General features: G+C 54.2%; 1 protein-coding gene and 1 long non-coding RNA gene across 4 annotated transcripts in view; both read left to right on the top strand.

Annotated features, from left to right (window-relative positions):
- LOC117202511 (uncharacterized) overlaps positions 1-5,022 on the top strand; it is a 29,767-nt gene extending 24,745 nt beyond the window's left edge. For 2 of the 3 annotated variants that reach the window (XM_049699239.1, XM_049699238.1), the window contains exons 5-6: positions 2,742-2,781; positions 3,682-5,022. In XM_049699239.1, coding sequence (XP_049555196.1) covers positions 2,742-2,781; positions 3,682-4,404 — 763 coding nt within the window. In that variant the 3' untranslated portion in view covers positions 4,405-5,022. The remainder of the gene's footprint in view (positions 1-2,741; positions 2,782-3,681) is intronic. The other variant, XM_049699240.1, reaches the window with a different exon arrangement.
- A 183-nt stretch (positions 5,023-5,205) lies between these two features.
- LOC117202496 (uncharacterized) lies at positions 5,206-18,622 on the top strand. The gene is made up of 8 exons (XR_007472148.1): positions 5,206-5,553; positions 6,448-6,580; positions 7,336-9,814; positions 11,921-13,861; positions 14,091-14,248; positions 14,583-14,685; positions 16,406-17,246; positions 17,489-18,622. It is a non-coding gene; the product is annotated as an uncharacterized LOC117202496 (long non-coding RNA).
- Positions 18,623-20,137: the final 1,515 nt, after the last annotated feature.

Here is a 20,137-nt window from a genome sequence, read left to right as displayed (position 1 = left end):
GGCTCCCAGCCAAGAGCCTTGACTGCCCCACGGCCCGTCTGGCCATCCGGGTGAGAACACTCTCGCCACCCACCCTCCTGCTGCCAGAAGAAACGGTAACCCTCCGGTGCCACCTCTTACCGGCATCCCTCCACTGAAACTCTGAGATCTTGTCTCCATGGGAGAAAACAAGGGAACTTGTTGAGGTAACTTCTGGTGGAGCAGGGCAGACATCCAGTCAGACCAGCTGGACCTAAGGCAGGGGATGCATTGCCCGGACACAGGCCATCTGCAGGAAGAGGGAAGCAGGAGGTGGGGCCCAGGCTCAGGAGGGCAGGACCGAGTCCTTGCAGGCCATCAGGATACCACGTGGCCTGTCTGTCCCTTGTCCTGGAGCCGCACATCCTCTCTGGTCATCCACTTCATTACTCTTCTTTCTGTCCCTCTGAGGACATGGCTGGAAATGGTGGTCCCATGGTAACCCAATGTATGTCTCCTTAGTTCAGTGACCTCAAGCAGATTCTGATTGGTCCTGACCAGGTCAGGAGCTCTGCCCTCATCCAGTCAGCCCTGGGCAGGAGTTTGGGTCAAGCATGGCTGTTGGAGGTGACCCCTGTGAATGTGTGGAGAAGGATGCCAGGGCTGGGCATGTGCCTCAAAGCCTGGTCACCTCAGAGCCCTAAGGTGTGTGCCAGTCTTGGGGATGCCATGTGGGTCATCGACACACAGACCTCCCTCACCAATCAGCTGAATGGACTAACCTTCCCTCCTATCAGTGGAATCTACAAGATTACTTTTTAATAAACGGTCTCTTTGGAAAATGCTCAGAGGAGAAAGATGATCTCTGGTTCTTACAGTGAAAGTCTGTTTCCCTTTGAGATAAGGACTGATTTGTAACACCTGTCATAAACCATTAATTTTACTTTTGTGGGAAGAACTCCAGAAGAATTTCTCTTTCAGAAGCCTATCGAATTATCAGTGGTTTTGAGCAACAGTTTCCTAAGCAGTGGGTCTGGCTAACCCTCAATAATGTGAGAAGTTTCAAAAATAATTTGATTCCCTCCCCTCTACTTCCCTGCTGGGCTGGCGATGCCCCCTTAGCTGCTGCATCTTGGGATGTCAGCGTGGGTGACTTGGGGATGGAGACAGCAGCTCTATATCAACCAGCGTGGACACAGGTGTGTCCCCCAGTAGGGACCTGGGGACCCTGTGCCCAAGCTGTCAGGGGTCTGTCTGGGGTCTGAGTATAATGATGCTGAAGGTGCCATGAGTCTCCCGTCAGGCTTCCAGGGCAGCTCAGACACTCCCTCTGGGCCAATCCCACCCCTACCCCTGAGAGTGGCCATAACATGTCTGCCCACACTCCTGTCTTTGTCACATAGTGGGGCTGACCAGTCAGCATGACACTGACCACAGCTTGGAGCTGTGGGTTGACTCTTTCAGATTATTTAAACAGACTATCATGTCATTTGCAAACAAGGACAGTTTTATTTCTTCTTTCCAATTTGCATACCTGTTATTTCATTTTCTTGTCTTATTGGATAAGCTAAGATTTCTGAATGGGGATCTCTGCAGAGCACAGCAAGTGCAAAGCTTCTGAGTTGGGTTGAGTCTGTTCTGTTTGAGGAACTGTGATAAGGCTAGTGGGCAGCAGCCTGGCAGCAGAGAGGAGAAGGTGGGGCCAGACCACCCTGGGCGTAGTAAGTTGGTGGAGAGTTGGGATGTGCTAGGGCAATGGGAAAGTATTAAAGGATTTTAGGGAAGAGAGTAACATTCAGGGATACTGCGTATTCTGGGACTCAGTAAATTCATAGTTTAAATGTTAAGAAGGTATTTGTATTTGCAGAGACAAATGAGATTGTTTTATAACTGTGTGAGAAAATCATGTAAAAAGTATTCAACCCTATTTTTTTTTTCTTTCTGTCTTTCCTTTTTTTTTTTTTTTTTGGTCACACGGCATGTGGGATCTTAATTCCCCGACCAGGGTTCGAACCCACACCCGTTGCTTTGGAAGCATGGCATCTTAACCACTGGACTGCCAGGGAAGTCCCTCAACCCTATTTTCTAAAGGCTGTTCAAAATGATAGATTTACTTCTCAAATTCATGACAGTTATGCATTCTAAAGCTGACAGAGAGCAGAAAATTTACCAAGTGGCATGAATATGTTAGAGATATTGATTTAAAACCAAACCACCAATTTTTACACTTTCCAAAGGAATTCAACTGCTGGGTTTCTTTCTCAAACACAAATAGAGAATGTTAATGAATGCTTTGAACATTCCTTTCCTCAAATCATTTTATAAGCTTTGATAGAATTTTAATTGAAAATGAAATATCAATTATTAAAAGACCTGTATATTTTATGAAAGGTCTTATATTTTGCAGAAACTGCTAAGAATATTGTGCTTTTTACCTGGTGGCTGTTGGCAACTTTAAATAACTTTTTTTCCTTCTGATTTTAAAAGACTTGTTCATTCTAGAAAATTTGGAAAATTACTCTAAAGGAGAAAATGAAAACCAATATGATTGTACCACTCATATGTCACCACTGCTGCCATCTTGACTTATCTCTTACTCAAGTTTTTTCTCTGAATATGAGTGTATATGTGACAAGAGCTTAACATAGTTTTTTTTTTTAATTTTTATTTTATATTGTAGTGTAGTTGATTAACAGCATTGTGTTAGTTTTTGGTGTACAGCAAAGTGATTCAGTTATACATATACATGTATCTATTCTTTTTCAACTTATTTTCCCATTTAGGTTATTACAGAATATTGAGCAGAGTTCCGTGTGCTATACGGTAGGTCCTTGTTGGTTATCTATTTTATTTTAACCAAACTATTTTATTTCTTTTTTCTTTCTTTTTTAAAATTGGGGTATAGTTGTTTTCCAATGTTGTATTAGTTTCTACTGTACAGCAAAGTGAAGTAGAGTTCCCTGGGCTATACAGCACATTCTCATTAGTTATCTATGTTATACATATTAGTGTATATATGTTAATCCCAATCTCCCAATTCATCTCCCCCCCTTTCCACTCTTGGTGTCCATACATTTGTTCTCTACATCTGTGTCTCTATTTCTGCCTTGCAAACTGGTTCATCTGTACCATTTCATAGTTTTATAACCTGCTTTTTTTTCACTTCATGTGATACCATGAGCATTTTCTATGCTATTAAAAACTTCTTGTAAACATATTATACTATTATCCTTCAACATTCCCTTATCTAGACAATTTATGCAATCTTCTCCATTCTTATTTTGTTGGACGCTTGTGTTGTTTCCTTTTGCTGTTAAAATTTACCTTGCAGTAAAACATCTTACTGAGTAACTTCTGTTCACATTTATGAATCGTTCCTTAAAATAAAGTCTTATGTGTACAATGAGTGCATCTGGAGTTAGTGCTTTTTAAAAAGCTCTTGATATGGCCACCAAATTGTTTTTGGAGACACTGAGACTGAGAGCCCCCGCTGGTGGGCATTCTGTGTCCATGTGGCTGTGTCCTCACAGGCACAGAGTAGTACATGTTGAAAAGCATTTGTGCAAGTCCGATTTAATGTGCTTTGTTGTTCTTTAATTTGCGGAGAATTCATTGCCGGGACCCGCTAGTCCTGGGTTCCACCTTCTCAGGGTTGGATGGAACCGCCTTCGAACCAATGAGGAAACCAAGTCGCTGCCTGACTGAGTGTCATTTGTGCCCCAGCAGCTCCCTCTGACGAGGAACTCCAGCACTTGGAGAAGAATTGCGTCAGTGACCCAGAGTGTAGACAGGAGCTTCTCTGACCAGAATCCAAACCCGCTCCCTGATGGGAGGCCAAGGATTTCAGCTCTGGTGCTTGGTCGCCCAGAGTGGGGACGCCCGTTAGCATGTGACCAGTGGGCACCCCGGAGACACCCCTCTCGCCCATTCCAGCCTCTCGAGGTCGGGGCTCCTGTGGACACAGGCTCCACTACTGTGCACTGTGACAGGTGCTCCCGAGCACCGTGTCCTCCTGGCGCCCCGTCTTCTGACACCTCATCAGTCCCTCTGGGTGCCAGGCCTTGCCGACTGCTTCGTCCTGGAGGCCGGTCCCGGAGCCTATTTCACGGCTCATTCAAAAGGAAAGCGAGGAGGCCTTTTCCATTTCATCTGTTAAATGATTTAATTCACGAGGGACTTGGTCACCACGGATCCCAGCACGGCCCGGTTCCCGGGTCTCATGGAACCGCACCAACTGCACCAAGCTCTGCGCTGGGCCCCAGCAGAAGCCGCGCGGCTGGGCCCTGGGGGACGTTGGGCCCCAGCAGAAGCCGCGCGGCCGGGCCCTGGGGGACACCTGGTCGGGGGACTGAGGCTGGGAGGGGAGGGCAGCAGAGTGTGTCTGATCGTTCGATGCAGCTGACGTGTGAAGTGACACCCACAGTGATGGGATCCAATCCCCCCTGAAGGTGGGGTCCCATGGAAACACATCTGATAAATGTCTACTTAAATATTACGAGGCAGCATTATTCCCGGAGCAGTTTTAGCCCCAGAGGACTTCAAGCTCCTGACCTCGTTCACGCCCATGTTCACAGGCGTCACCGCCCCTCCCCTTCCCACAACCTCCTGCTCCTTGTGGGGGTCGTGAGGACAGCCTGGCCAGCCCTCAGGTCACAACAGGTGGCACAGGGCGTGAGCGGGAGAGCGGGGGCTGGTCTGCTGGAGGGAGAGTCGAGGCAGGGGAACAGAAGCCACGACCTGAATCAACACGCCGAGGCCTGAGTGGTGGCCCCGCCCAGCCTGTCCCACGGTCCCCAAGGTCCCCATGGTGGTCTCCCAATGGGGGTCCCTCCTGAAGCTCTTGATGCTTCTGAGGGGGTTGAGGTCCTGGGGTTCCTTGGAGGTGCTCCGTCATCCGAGATGTGCCAGGAAGGCCCCTTGGGGGCTGAAGACTCGGGAACCTGTCCTGGTAAAAGGTGGTGGTTGAGTCACTCGGGATCTGAGGTTGCAGGTTGGATTCTGAAGCCAGGACAAAAGGAACTGACTAGAAGGAAACGGGAGCAGAGCACCGGGACTCGGAGGAGCCAGGGCGTCCTTGGGGTCTGGGCCGCAGGAGGAGACGGGCAGACAGGTAGGAATCGGGGTGAATTAGATCCTCCGAGGAGGATGGACGGGCCCTTATCCATAGGAGGGAACAGGGCCAGAGCACCAACGCCCACCAACGCCCACTCCAGCTGGTCCCCAGCCAGATTCTACCCTCTACAACCTTGTCAGGGAGCCATCGAGTAAAGCAGGTCAAAGCTGGTGGGACCTCAGGGGTCATTTCATCACAGTTCTCATCCCATAGGCGGCAGCAGCAGCCCTGAGGCCCAGGCGTGACGTGGCCTGGGCAGGTAGCAGGAGCAGAAGCGGCACTAGAGTCCTGGTCACTCCTGGGTGGCCCAACCCCCTGAATGCTACACCGTGGTCCTCCCGAGACAGAGGAGGGCGTTCAGCCACTGAACCAACAGTAACACAATCATGTTGTGCCCTGAAGGGGAAACAAGAAAAGGCAAGTAACTGCTGTATTCCATCATTACTGGGGCTTCAATGAAGACAGATTCAAAAGGAGGAAAGGTAACATTTTTATTGAAGTACAGAAAAGCCCGAGGGGGTGGGGGAAGCTAATTGGGCCACCCTTCCGTCTTCACAGCTATCTTCACATCAGGCCACATCTAACTAACCCCCCTGGGATGACGGTAAATGCTACTTGCAGGCCCTCAAAGAATTGGTAATTTCCATATCACTTTATAAATCCTCAAAGTGTATGTACACTTGTTTCCTCTAGCCATTCATTTCACAAATGTTTATTGAACACCTACCGTGTGTTGGACCCTGAACGGGGCTGGGGGTTGTTCAGCAGTGAGCGAGGCAGGAAGGTCCCCCTCCAAACGGAGCTGATGTCCTCATGGGGGTTCAGCGAGAACAAGCAAGTGCATGAAGGAGTGAACCAGAGAAAGTCAGGGAGCGATGAGCGCGTTGAGGAATCGAAACCACGGCGCGTGATTGGGGGAGGGGGCGTCACGCCGGATCCCGAGGTGGGGAGCGGGCTCTCTGCGGAGCTGGATGTGAGCTGAGCCCCAGACGATGGACAGGAGCTGCCTGGGGAGGTCTGCGGGGGGAGGGCTCAGGCAGAGCGGAGCGGGAGCAAGATGCCGCAGCCTCTAAATCGGCAGCACGTGGCTCTGGGGGAGCAGCCGCCGCGCAGCTGGCTCTGCTGTTCCGCCCGTGTCTCTGCCCCTGTGCACGGAGGGCGTCACCGTGACGGCCAGTTTGCTGCCAGCTCAGGCCCCGGGCGCGAGGCCGTCCCACTGGATAACTGTATTTCTTAATCTCTCCCTTCAGCAAATGGAGGGACGTGGACTCTGGAACTTCACCCCTTTAATCAACAAGTTCTTCCAGGTCTCAGGGGTTTGTCCTTCAGGTATGATTTTCTTCATTCATTCATGCATTCACTCACTCATTCCACAGATGTTTATGAAGTGTCCGCTGCGTGTCTGACCTGTTCTGAGCACTGGGAACAAAGCCGTGAACAAGACGGAAAGATCCCTCCCTACAGGATCCGTACGTCCTAACACAGCGGGACGAACGCCGACGTCAACTGGTAAAAGGGATGGTGTCAGTGCTGGTCCGTGCTTTGGCGAGAAGTGAAGCAGGGAGGGGGACCCTGAGTGTGGAGGATGCAGTAGGGGTGTTATTTTAAAAGTGGGGTGAGGGAGGCCCCCTGAGAAAGCGACAGAGAGGGAGCAGCCCTAAGACTACCTGGGGGAGGAGGTTTCGTGCAAAGGCCCTGGGGTGGGCGTGGAGCTGGACCTCCAGGCTCAGCAAGGCGGTCAGTATAACCAGACAGGAGAGAGGAAGGGGTCGAGGGGAAGGGGAGTCAGAGCGGTGAGGAGGGGCCGAGTCAGAAAGGCCCCAAGGTGGGTGTAAGGACTTGGCTTCTACGCTGAGTCAGGTGGAAGCAGAGGGTTTAGATCAGAGGAGTGACAGCATCTGGCTTTTTAATTTCTGCCACCGTTGTCTCAGTAGAACTCACTTCTTGAACGAGACTTGGCTTTAGCTGTCCCAGAGCCCCGGGGCTGGGCTCCGGCGTGGCGGCTGACACACCCACTCCGGGGCCCGCTCTGCCCGGGTCTCTCGTTTGTGGCATTTCTCACGTTCACCCCCTCCCGAGTCTGGCCCGCGTATGGGCCTCATTACACCTGGCACAGAGAACGAGGCTCAGCAAACGGCTCAGGAAGCATCTTTTTAAAGGTTAATGGTCACTGGCGAGGGAAGGAAGGGCCACTGAGCATCTACGCCTCTTTGATGATGTGGATTTTCCAGTTAAGTGAAAATGAGAGTCGCGTCTTCTCACAGGTACCTGGTCTGATTACCAAGCAGCCAAGGAGGCCTCGGGGTGTCTTGGAGGCTGGAACCATCAGCCCGGGGTGAGCTACGAGCGCTTTACATGAGCTGCTCCCAGGTGAGAGGTCGGGGTCAGGCCCCCCCAGCCCCCCGCCGGCTCCACCCAGGTGAGCCCTGAGCTGCTCCCAGGTGAGCCCTGTGTGTGTGGAGAGGCGGATCTGGAGGATCCCACGCTCAGGCCGGTAAGCTCCGGGAGGGCAGGGATCGGGTCTCTTCTCGGATTCATGGTGCATGGTGCCTGGCTCCTCTGACCACTGGGAGGGGACAGGCGAGGCCAGAGGCTGGAGACGGCGGTGGCCGTGAAGGTAGGAACCCCAAGGGCTCGGGGAGGAGGTGGAGGTGCCACTGGGGTGAGGCTGGGGCAGGTGTGGGGGGCGGCGGGCTAGGGGCAGCCCCATGTCGTTACCTTCTCCCCTGCATCTTTGGGTTAGAAATACCTCGTTGGGTGCAGAAGGCGTTGATTAGGAAGGACTTTCCCCTCCGTACAATGGAGGCTCCTGTGACCATCTTGCTTTACAAAAAGTATTTCACAGATGGACGTGTGAATGAATAAATGAATGAATGAATGAGAATCAGCTGGTCTGATTCTCAGTAGATGTAGAAGCAAATTATGGCCACTTGACCCAGGAGGATATTCAAGGGAACTGGCTCTTTCCTGAGGACAAGGGCGGGCTATTTCCTGTCTGGGCCTCAGTTTCCCTGTGGGTAAAATGAAAGGGTATCTAAATAATCTTAAAGAACATCTCAGGAGATAAGCACGAGAGACTAGGCTGTGTGTCTTGCAACGTCCTAAAGGGAAAGTGGGGAAAATCCTATTACTCAGCGGTGGGAGGGGCACCCACTGGGACTCTCACCTGGAGCAGGTGGGCCTTGGAATCCTTCCTCATTGGTTTCTTCCCTCACCTTGGCCTCCCGGCCCCTGCCTGACTCTCCAACCCCACCTTTCTACCAAGTAGGTTAGAGCCTCAGTGAGCATGACAGGGACCTCAAATTACAGTGGCTTAAATAAGACAATTTATTTCTTTTTTGCATGAAATCCAAGCCCGTAGGGTGATTCTTCTCTGTAGTTTTCAGGGTCTCAGGCTCCTTCCACCTTGCTGCTCTGTCACCCTTGGGGTGTGGCTTCTCCCACAAGGTGGATCACATCCCAGTGTCTGGCCAGCAGGGAGGGGCAGAGGGGACAGATGGGCACAAGCCTTCCCTTTAAGGGTGGGGCCCAGCAGCTGAGCACACAGTTCTCTTTCCCACTGGCCACAGCCCAGTCGCATGACCACCCCTGACTGCAAAGGGGGCTGAGAAGTGCAGTCTTCATTGTGCCCGGCTGTGTGCCCAGGAAACAGGCTGTTACTGGGAGGGGACAGTGGATGTTGGGAGACGATATCCCAGTTGGCTCACACTGCTCCGGCCTGCGGGGACCAACTGTCCTGCTTTGCTGAGGCATTTCTTTGGACACAGAACTTGCAGTGCTAGACCTGGGATAGTCATAGGAGGAACTGTCCACGCTGGCTTCTTTTCTTATCCCCAAACGGGCCCAGCATGTTCCTGCCTCAGGGCCTTTGCATGTGCTGTTACCTCTGTCTGGAACACACTTTCCACAACTCCTTCCATTCAGAAAGGATTACTGGGTGCCCACCTCATGTATGAGCCGCTGTTCTAAACACTACATGCCAGGCGCAGAGTGAAAATTCCAACCATGCTTTTAACATAACAAGGATAATTCTTTCTACTCCTCCCTGGTCACTTTTGTTTCCAAATCTGTGTGGCTTAGTAATTTTTATTACCTGCAGCTCAGAAAGGAACACCTCCTTCCCTAAGGCTCTGGCTGGGCTCTCACACAGTCTGATAAATCTTATGTTAATAATAACCCGAAAGAACATATATTAAATTCTAAGATTATGATCTAGGAAACAAGGATTTTGAAGAGATGTGTAAGCCTAATCAAAGGAAATGTGGGGTGGAGAAAGTTTTATTAAATAGAACCACACCTCTTGGGTGGGTTCATTGGTACAGTCTTTCCGGAGGGCAGTTTGGCACTATATGTAGCAACTGCAACTGCAAATGCACAACTTCGGGCCCCAAAGTCCATTTATAGGAATTTATCCCAATGAAATAATAAGAAAAATATGCAAAGGTGGATCTCTAAGGACTTCTGTAAGAGGAAAAAGTATAAAAGCCTAAATGTCTGAGGCTGGGAAGCACAGAGTGCTCTCCTCTGCCCTGACACCAACAGGCACTTCAGATGAGGAAACGGAGGCAGAGAGAGTTTAAGCAACTTACCCAAGGTCACACAGCAGGCAGTGGCAGAGCTGGATTTGAACCAGGGAGGTGACTCCAGAGCCCATACTGTTCCCCAGTCGGCTCTGCCACCTCCTGGGCCGCAAGAGGGAATGAGAATGTCTTCCCGGGAACAATATCGAGATTTCTCTGGGAGGTGAGAGGATGGCGCAGGACCCGGAAGTCTGAAGTGTGGGACCTGGACCCAGGCTGTGGGACCCAGAACACCCAGAGCAGGCGGGAGGCCTGTGGTGGCCGAGAGTGCTGGCTGTCCCCAGGTGGCCAGGGTGGAACAGCTCCGCTAGCCCCTTCCCGGGGTGAGGGCTGTGTTATTGGCTCCCCCCTAATCCTCCAAGCCTGCAGCCCAGCCCCAGGCCTCCAAACCCAAGACCACCCAGTTGAGACTGGAAGGAAACCTTCCCTTGTAAGTGGAATCAGGTGAAATCTGGCTGTAAATTAGTCTCAGAAACCAAAAGGCTGTGTCACAAGCATGGCCAGTGTGGCTGTCACTGTCAGCTGCATGGAAATGACGGAGATGAGAGGGACAGCGTCTGTCCAGAGGGGAGCTAGAGGAGGGAATGTCGTGGACGATGGAAGGAGGACAGGCCTGCCCCCAGCAGACATGTCGTCGCAGAGAACTGGCCCAGGACGGGGAGATGCCCCCGCGGTGGGCAGCATGTGGTTTGAGGCCGGAACGTCGGACACACAGGAGCGATTGGTGGTCTCCTGGGAGCTGGGGGAGCATCTTGCCCAGATGGTGGGGTCCTCAGAGGCTCAGCCCCTTTGTGTGTGTGTGTGGGGTAATGGCCCTGTGCCCTGTCCCTCCGAAGGTGGCCATAATGGAGGGAAGCCAAAGAGCTCAGCGTTGGACAGGCTGGTAAGCGAATCCCACTTCCCACCAGGCCAGTGACTCTGAGCCTCAGTTTCTCCAGCTGTCGAGTGGGGCTAATATCAACCTATATGGACTGCCTGCTGGTGCGAGGCCCTAGTTAAGCATCTTTAATTCCTAGGGGCAGCCTCATTTACAGCTGAGAAAACAGAGGCACAGAGAGGTTAAGTCACTTACCTGGGGTCACACAGATGCTAGCTGTGGTTAGGACTCCAGACTAGCGGGGATCAAATGGAGCCCTCGGCACCGTGCTGGTGGCCTGGCAGGTGCTCGGGAACGTCAGGTGCTGTTTGCGATCCTATCAGTGCTGCTGCCACCAAGAGTGCCAGGAGTGAGACCACCGTATCTGCCTCTGAGGGCCGTCGCGAGCAGGAAGCGAGGTGACGCACGTAGGACCCAGGGCACTGGCTGCGGCCAAGTCAGCTGCCGGCGACCCTGTGGCAGCAGCAGGAGCAGCTCTGGGTGAGGGTGTTGCAGCGGCTTCCGCCTGTCCTCCGGGCCGAGGGCTTGCCTGCCAGCTCCTCGGAGCCTGGTCCCCAGTGCGGGTCCGGGGGGTGGTCTGGGGTTCTTGGGAAGGGGCGGGCGGGCCCAGCTCAGGCCTCCCTCGGGGGCCCGCCCGCCACAGCCATGCTGGGGGGGCTGCTCCTGGTGGGCTCGGGAGGATGCCGGGCTGAGCGGCCACAGGCCAAGTTCCTGCCGTCCGGCCTGTGCCCCCAACCCCAGCCCCCCGGACTTGCAGGCTGCTGGGCAAACACTGGAGGGGGTGACTTCTCAGGCTCTAGTGGGCACGGCCCTCCTCCTGCCCCCCTCCCCGGCCTCACCGTGGGACAAAGGGCATCTGGTCCAACACACCCACCACGGGATGTTTCCTGGTACAGAGTTTATCAAATTGCAGGTTGTGATGCATGAGTGGGTCTTGAAATCCATTTAGAGGGCGGAGCCCTGCGCGTAAACTCTGCAATAGACCAGAATAGAATAGATGAGGAAATATCAGAGTGCGTGGCGTGCACTGAAGGGGTGTCTGGGGAAACTTCTGCCTGGTTTTCACAGAAATAGGCGTGTGTGTAACACCGTGTGACATGTGTTTCTTACTGCGGTTGCGTTAAAAAATGGTTGACAGACTGTCTCATGGCCTTTGTGGCACACAAAGTGTGACACTTGTGTGAGTAAGTGTGACACTTAGTCACGCCGGGGCCCAGCAGGTCTGCGCTCTGTTGATTTCGGGGAGGAGACTGTAAGGCCGGGAGCATGAAGGTGGAAGAGAATGGGTCTCGGGAGATGGCAGCAGGGCTGGTGCAGCGATGAGTCCCCGGGCCGCCCCCGCTCCTTCCCGCCCTGGCTAAGCCGCTCTGCCCCGTTGTCACTTCTCTGCAGCCCGTGTCCCCGCGTTCTGCTCTTCCCAGCGCCCATCAGGTCAGAATTTACCACGGTGACTTCCGGCTCTTGTTTCTCTTCTGTGAGCCTCCCTGGAGCGCCGGCTCCCCCAGCACGGGACCCCGTTTCCCGATGCACCCCAGCTCGAGCCCAGCGTGGTGCACAGTAGGGACTCACCTGTTGGGAGGATGTCTGGGGTGGGGGGAGGTCTGCCGCACAGGGGTGAGCCCCAGAGAGCAGCACGGCAGGGGGAGGGGCTCCTCTTTCCGAAAGTCCCCGAGTCCCCTGGCCCCGCCCACCACGTGCCCCCTGCCTGGCTTCCTGCAGCCGCCCCTGCGTCGCCCCTGAGGGTCCCAGCTGCCAGGCTGGGCTGTGTGGGAGCCCCAGAGACCGGAGGGGCTGGAAATGAACGCCCCGGGGGGCCCAGGCCTGATGGAGTTGGGGCCGCCCCCGGCTCTCTTGGGTGCGGTTCCTGTTTGTGCTGCGCGCGCCCCAGCGGGACTGGCCTCTTGTTTCCCACGGACGTAGCTTGCTGGAGGTGGGCACACGCCCCTTCCCAAGAACCTCAGGCCCATCTTCTGACTGCGCTCTGGGGCTGGACTCCACGGGCTGCAGACACCCCTCGGCTGGTTCCCAGAGGAACAGGCAGAATGCTCATCGCCCCCTTCCCTGTCTGGTCTCCCTGCCCCACACGCCCGAGCGGTAATGTTTGTGATCAGCCCCCAGAGGAAATCCTTGGACTTGAAGCCTTGCCTCGGGGTCGGCTTCTGGAGAAACCAAAACAGAGACAGAGGATGGAGGGCTTTCTTGTGGTCTGTGTTTACATTCTGTGCATGTGATGCGTGTATGTACGTATGTATTTTCCCTGAGTTGGGGTGGATTTGCAAGACCAAAAAATGGGTACAAACCGGTGTCGAGGGTTTGCTATGGCAGGCGGCAAGGATGTGGTTCCCCTCCCATCCTCATAACGGGGCGGGGGAGGGGATTGCAGGACAAAGAAGGCCGCCGTGAGGGAAAATGGTGGGGGGGAGGCAAGGACAGTGAATGGAGGGGGGAGAGGAAGGAGAAAAGGGGGGATGGGTGCCCGTGAGAGAGAGGAGGGAGCGAGGGGGGTCTTGATGGGGCCAGAGGAGCAGCTTCCTCGGTGCTGAGTCAGCAGCCGCCCTGACTCAGAAACTCGAATTGTCCGTCCAGTGACCCCTCAGGCCTCACGGTCTCTGTTAGAACATGAAAGGTGTCCAGCAGATCCTTGGGGCCATTCAGTTTTCATCCCGTATGTGTGGGGCTGTGCGTGCGAACTTACACACATGCACAATCACACACACACGTGCCCTGTCTCACCCCTACACACTCGCCGCTCAGACAGCAAGTCAGTGTCATTAAAATGCCAGGCCATGCCTCTGCCTCCTCGCAGAGCCCACGTGACCCTGCTGATCAGAGGAGGCCACGAGTCCGGAGGGTGAGCCCTGGCATCGGTCCACTGCTCTCCATGGCAACCTGGCTGATACCTGTTTGTAAGTTTAAAAGCTCCAGGACTACAGGAGCTCTCACGTTACTTCACGCAGATCAGCTGTTCACTATTCAGTGCTCTCACTGTTAGGCGAGGCGGCGGGGCACAAAATTGGCATGTGCTCTGCGTGTGTGTGTGTGTGTGTGTGTGTGTGTGTGTGTGTGTGAGTGAGTCTGGTACACAGTTGAGATGAGGGTCTGGGGGCAAAATAGCATTAAAAACACAGTCAGTAGTAATTGGATTATAGTTGTTGATTGCATTCAAAGTACTTAACACAGTGTATTAATCCTAAAGATATATTACATCCAGTGAATTCTGAAGTGTCTCACTGATAGAACATGGGCTGTAAGAAGAAAGAACACCCTTGCAAACCTGATCAAATCTCCCATGCGGTGCTGAAGGCGCTGGTGGACGGAGGGATTAACATCCAGGTAGGAGATGTGGGAGAAAATAGGAACATGCCCATCAGACAGGTCGGCAGTGACGCTGGGGGTCAGGACAACGGAAGACCCAGGACCCACGTGGCAGGACTCCAGGCTCTGCGTCCCCCGCCCTCTGGGTGTGGGACGAGGTGGGCGAGGTGGGAGGTGGGGTGGGGGAAAGCGGTGGAGATGGAGAAAGCTGGAGAGAAACGGCCACGTCTGGTTCCTCCGTCTGCAGCAGGTCTGAAAGCCAGTGTCCCCACGGGCCCGGCAGGTAACAAAGGAGTGAAGAGGGCTAGACCAGCCACCAGCCCGCACTTCCTGAGGGATTCCCGCCCGCCAGACGCGGTCCAAGCCGGTTCCGGACGCTGACTCAGCCAGTCCCCCAGCCCTGTGGTGTGGTTTCGTTACCGTTTCCCTGTAGAAGGGGAAGGACCCGGGGAGGGACCCAGCAAGTGGCCTGTGGACAATGCGGCACAGGAGTTTGGGTGGCAGATCCTCGGTCTCCATGTGGGGACGATAGGGGGAGGGGTGGAATCGGTGGCAAACTGCGGAGCACGAGCCTGTCTAAAGGGGCTGCTGCCCCGGCCTCGGTGCCACCGCAAGCTACCAGGGGAGGACTTGGGCGCAGGGTGGCGCCGTGTCCTGACACCTGAAGAGAAAGTGTCAGATGCTCAAGTGAAATCTCAGGTTTTTCACGTGTTGACATCGGCTTCACATTTTTCAAAAGCACCAGGAGGGACACACTCGACACATCTGCTGCTGGTTTGGGTCCACAGCGTGACCTCTGACTCACTGAGAGAAAATCCTTCTGGAAAGTCGTGAGCATCAAGGTGTGTGTGGCGCTGGGCTGGCTGGTGTGAGAGGAGGGCTCTTCCCCCGAGACCTTGTCACGTTCAGGGGGCGCCGCCCACCGAGCTGGTGCTGCTTGGGGTGGTGCCTGTTTCGCTCCCCCTGGGTGGCCGAGGAGGGCTCTCTGCAGGGAAGGTGGGGCGGGGCTCGGGGTTACAGGGACTTGACGGGACAGGCCCTGTCCTGACGCAGCTCACACTCCCGGAGTGGACAGTCACCTCCACTTTCCCGGGGTTGCCCTGGCGGCCGGAAGGTCGGGCAATGCTGGGCCTGTATTTCCACGTGGCTTCCACGCTGGAGATGGGCTCATCCTGTGGGCCGTGCCCCTCCCCCAGCCTCTGCGGGAGTCCCCTGACCCCCAGGCCTGTAGGCATTTGCATCTGTAGCCCCGCCCCCATGCAAACCCCCTCTCTCCCCCCCAGGCCAGGGCAGGGTCAGGTTTAGGACATTGTCCTCCTGCCCCTACGTGGGCAGAGCGACCCCCCCCCCCCAGCCTGGGTGGAGGCCCCATAACAGCCGTCCCCCCACACTGGCATCTCTCCTGAAAGGGTCACTTTAAGAACGCCAGTTGGCAGGTGCCAGATTTGGGCATCTGAGGAGCTCCCATAAGCTCCTAGGACCAAAGCAACCCTCTTTTGTCAGCACTGATGGGGAACAACTGGCCGCTGTCCTTTAATCAGGAGGGGACATGCTCAGCTATGGCCTCCTGCAGGGCTGCATAAACGTCCATTAAATCAGCCTGTGCGCTCTGTCGCTCCCCGCAGACCGTGAGGGCCCACTGAGGCCAAGGGGCAGCCCCCCGCCCCAGTCTGGCTCCGGAGTCCAGAACTGAGGCCAAGAGAAAACGCCGGTCAGCCCAGATTCCTGGCAGCTTATCAATCTGGCAAATTATTTCTTTCAAATTAACTCTTAAGATTGAAATCCGGGCCGGACTCTGCAAGTTCACGGGCACCTATTATCTGCTGGTTTCAGGCGCCTGGGTGCACCTGGGGGCAGGGTGCTCGTCTGCGGGTGGGAGATGTTTTGGAAACTGTGGCCCCTGGGATCGGCCAGGCGCCTCCTCTTCTGCTTCTCATCCCCTGATGGAAGATGGTTCTGGCGGGGGATGCGGCTTCAAGGCCTTCTCCTGCGTCTCCAGGAGCCCCGGGGTCAGGCGTGACAGGAGTGATTCAAGCACCATTTCCTGCTGTCGGAAGGGGCCACAGGCAGTGTCCCGGGCCTTCCCCATCCCGAGGGGCGCCCGTCTGAGGCCAAGCATGGGCACAAAGTGGGGTCAGGTGCGCAGGACACGACTGAGGGAGGTCAGACAACAGGGGACGGAGCTCTCTGCCCCGATCCTGCTTACTCTCGCTGTGTCTCACTGTCTGAAGATCCGGTGACATCCCACCCCCGTACATGTGTAATCTGCAGTTTCAGGACCCCCTAGGGGTGGGTGGGGGGGTGGCAGAGTGCAGGTTAAACAGGGAGAATAAGGGAAAGGCAAGCACAGGGGTAATTAACTTTTCTTTAAGAGTTGCTGGGATGCTGTTAAATTCCTTGTCTATCTAAAAATGTAGGCACAGGTTCTAGGAAAACATGTTCTGGTGCCAACTGTGCTTGTGTTTCATGTACACCCTTTACATGTCAAATTGGACATCCCGGTCTATTAACATTGCTTTTTTGGAATCCCACGTAACATGCTGGACTTTTCCACCCTAACAGTAACGGTGGACAACACACACTTGGGGTGAGGCACTGTGCGAAGTGTGCTAACCCATCATCCTGACAGCAGCCCCGTGAGGTGGGGGCTATTATTTCCTCCATTCTATAGATAAGGAAACAGGCACAGAGAGATTTCACCCAGCTAGTAAGTGGCAGAGGTGTGATTTGAACCCAGGTAGCCTGGCACCAGAGTCCATGCCCTTAATCACTCATTACAGGGGCTCCTAATGACCCCCAGGCTGCAAGCGCAGGGACTTTTGTGCAGGGGACGGTAGAGCCTGTTTCTCTCTGGGTCCTGCAGGGCCTGCTGGGAAGGGCGGGTTGCCGTGACTGCCTCTGCCGGGAGCCCCACCCCTGGCCCCTCCCACGATCTGCTCCTTCTCCTCCAGGACTCAGGGCCAATGTCCCCTCCTCATTCCCTGAGTCCCTATTCAGGTCCACCCCCGCCCGCCACTCCATCACTTCAGCCTGGTTAAAGTTCTTCCCAGTACACGTCTCACTCTCTGGAATCGTCTGCAGGGTTGCCTTGATTTCTTGCTCACTGTGTGTCTCCCGTCACGAGGGCAAGGTCTGGGCTGCATCCCCAGGGCCTGGAACCGTGCCCGGCACAGAGCATGGGCTCCCCAGCACCTGTGGGATGGATGACATGCGCGCGGAGAAATCCCCAAGGTCACCCCCAACCTGCTCACTCGACAGAGGACGTGTGCCCTGCCCCCCCGGCTGCACTGCCACGTGGACACACGTCCTGGGCACACATGACACAGGTCATCATCGACCCTCCAGCAAGAACGAAGCCGTGTGTGCCCAAGACTCAGCTCAGACCCCAGATCCCACTTCATGTGTAAGCTCCAAACCTAAGACCACGGCCCTGCGCCCCTCAGAGGGACACTGAGCAGGGAGGTGGCGCGTGGGCAGGACCCCTCCACACACACCTGTACTGGGGGGGATGGAACATAAATGGGGGAGGGGCGTGGCTCACCATCCCCAGCCAGGACGACGTTCAAGCCACCCCATTTCGCATGGCTTTTCTCCTCTGGAAAAAATCCTGACATTTCTTTCTTTTTTTTTTTTTGGCTCTTTTAGTCTGAGGAGTGATGATGAGCCACGGGCTGTGGTGGAATAAAAACCTGGGAGATTTGCTTCCCTTGTCACATCCTGAGCTCAAACCAGGTGGCGTCCTTAGGAGCTGACAGTCGGTGGCGTTGAAGAAAAGAGTCACGGTCACAGGAGGAAGCTTTTCTCCCAGGAGGGGACTGTGGGGACTTTGTGCCCATGAGGTCTTGGCGGGGACGTTCCTAGAGCCTACTTGAGTCCTCTCTACCGGCCAGTGGCTTTAACTGCAGAGGCGCCTGGAGACAGATGGGCGTGCAGGTCCCGGGCCTGGGGCTCCGGCCTCTTAGCGCCGTGTCCTCTGGAGAGTGTCTTGGATGAAGTCTCCTTTTTCTTCATCTTTGCAACTGGAAGAAAGGTCCTGTCCTGACTGCTCCCAGGTGTGTTGGGGAAGCATTCAAACTGACGGACACCAGGACTCTGCAGTGTGTGTAGCTGCTCTACACGTGCAAATTATTCCGGAATTCTCCTGTTTCTAGTCCATGCCGTGTCTTCATGCCCGTTTCTAGTCCATGCTGCAAAGGCAGTTTCCTCTGTCGCCAAGGCTGCTACAGTACTGTTGACTAAACTCTGCACTTTTTTCTGATTTCACTAGTTTTCCCTGAAGTCCTTTTTCTGTTCTACAGTCCCATTCAGGACACCAATTATATACACGATGCGGTTCAAACTAACTTTTTTGAACGTGACCGAACATTAGAAATACATTTTATATCACAAGACAATGTACATCTTTACGTAATCCGAATATTAAGAACACGCTACTTAGTTTTGCCAACTGGGATAGACTCTGGTATTTTCTATTCTATTCTGTTCCATTCCATTCCACTGTATTCCAATTCATCCCATCCCATCTCATTCTATTCCAACATAAAAATACTCTTCAAGATGTGATAAAATGAACTCAAAAACGGATCCGTTAGTACCTGCAGTTTAAAAACTCATCTTGCATAAGGAGGCTCTCTCATTGATTTTGCACAAGTCATAATTCTGTTTATCTTCTGGACCTACTGTGAGCTCCTTGCACTACGGGATGGTGTCCTTCTTCCTTGGGCCCTGACGCCGCACACTGTTCCTAGTTCAGTGTTTCATAAATGCCCACTGCCTGGATGGCTTGATGTCTGGGTCCCTTTTTCTATTCTCACATTTTGTCACAACTGTTTATTTTTCCAGGGTTGAATGCTCAGTAAGTGGCATCCACTTTCTTTGGGGATGTGGCCATCAGTAATGGAATATTTGCAGGTACCCAAGCTCGGAACTGACTGGTTTGGCACGCTTGTCAAATAGTACCATGGGGGTAGGGCAGCTCCCCCGTTGTCTTTCCCCAGGGTTCTAAGACATTTTAAGGGTTAAGATTTGCATGCAAACCCAGTGATTGGAAATGAGTGGGGTGTTTTCAGTTGTTACAATGTTTGGGGTAAAGATCAAAGTCCTTCAATGCCTGGGACAGTCCCTTACAATGTATCACCACGTATGAAGTGCTAATAATGTCCCCATTGAGACACTCTGACCAAGACCAACTGAGATTTGAAATAGAAAGGGTGATGGAGTGTCTGTTTCATCCCCTGTTAACTTTCCAGTTTTTCCAAATAATCAGTCAACAAGCCTCACACTTGGGGAGGCTAGTCCTGAGACAGCTGGGGGGCACCTTGTAGAGAAAAGCCTGGCCCTGGCCAGCCAGGTTAGGCTGCAGGAGCTGCAAGTCCCCACAGAGCCAAGCTCCCAGGACCCCGGTGGGTAGACTGCGCTGGGGGCTCTAATTACTGTGGGGAGAGAGAGGCTCGCTCCTTTTGGGTAAATCTGCTGCAGTCACCCCGCACGCCTACCTAATCACTACCCAACCACAAGGGGTACATCCCGCCCTCCCTGCACACATGTGTCGGGACTCTGGGCTGTCTGGGAGCATTTCCCTGGGAACGGGGTAATGAAAAACTATCACGCTGCTGCCCTTTTGAGAGCGGGTCCTTCTCCTCCCCAGGTATCCTCACTCAATCAAGCATCACGTGCCAGGAGCTCAGGCCGGCACCCTTGGTCTCCCTCACCCCCTCTTTCCTTGGAGATGCCTCCGGAAGGTACATCACATGGGACCACTTTGCTCCATTTCCCTGCCTGTCCCCGGCACCAGCCACGCTTGCATCTTGACTGCCTCCCTGGTTTCCCCCCTTCTACTCGTGGCCTTTCTCACCAGCCAGAGGAATGTTGGAAGGGAGTAAATCACACCCTAGCTCTCTGCTGCAAATCCCTTCCATGGCTCCCCAGACATGTACGTTGAAATTCTTCACTCTGGTCGCTCCCTACCTCTCTAAGCTTCCTCCACACGGTCCACACAGGCCTTGCTCTTTCCTGAACACTCAGGCCCTCACTTGTGGCTTTTGCTGCATTTGCCCCCCCGCGCCCTGATGCTCCTTCCCTGCTTCTTGGCACTTAAAGCTCCTACTCATCTTTCGGGTCTCAGCTGAAAAGACACCTCCGCCATGAGGCCTTCTACGACTACCTCGTCTGCAGAGGTCTCCTCTTCACTGTGCATCACACCACCGCATTTTATCCTCTTCACAGTGTTACCAAACCAGGTTCATCTGCACAACGCCCAGCAAGTCAAAGTGCTGAGACGCCGGGACTTGCAGC

The sequence above is a fragment of the Orcinus orca genome, chromosome 16, assembly GCF_937001465.1.
Source record: "Orcinus orca chromosome 16, mOrcOrc1.1, whole genome shotgun sequence".
NCBI lineage: Eukaryota > Metazoa > Chordata > Mammalia > Artiodactyla > Delphinidae > Orcinus > Orcinus orca.
Note: the sequence above shows the minus strand (reverse complement) of the source record. Positions and strands in the feature narration are given on the sequence as shown.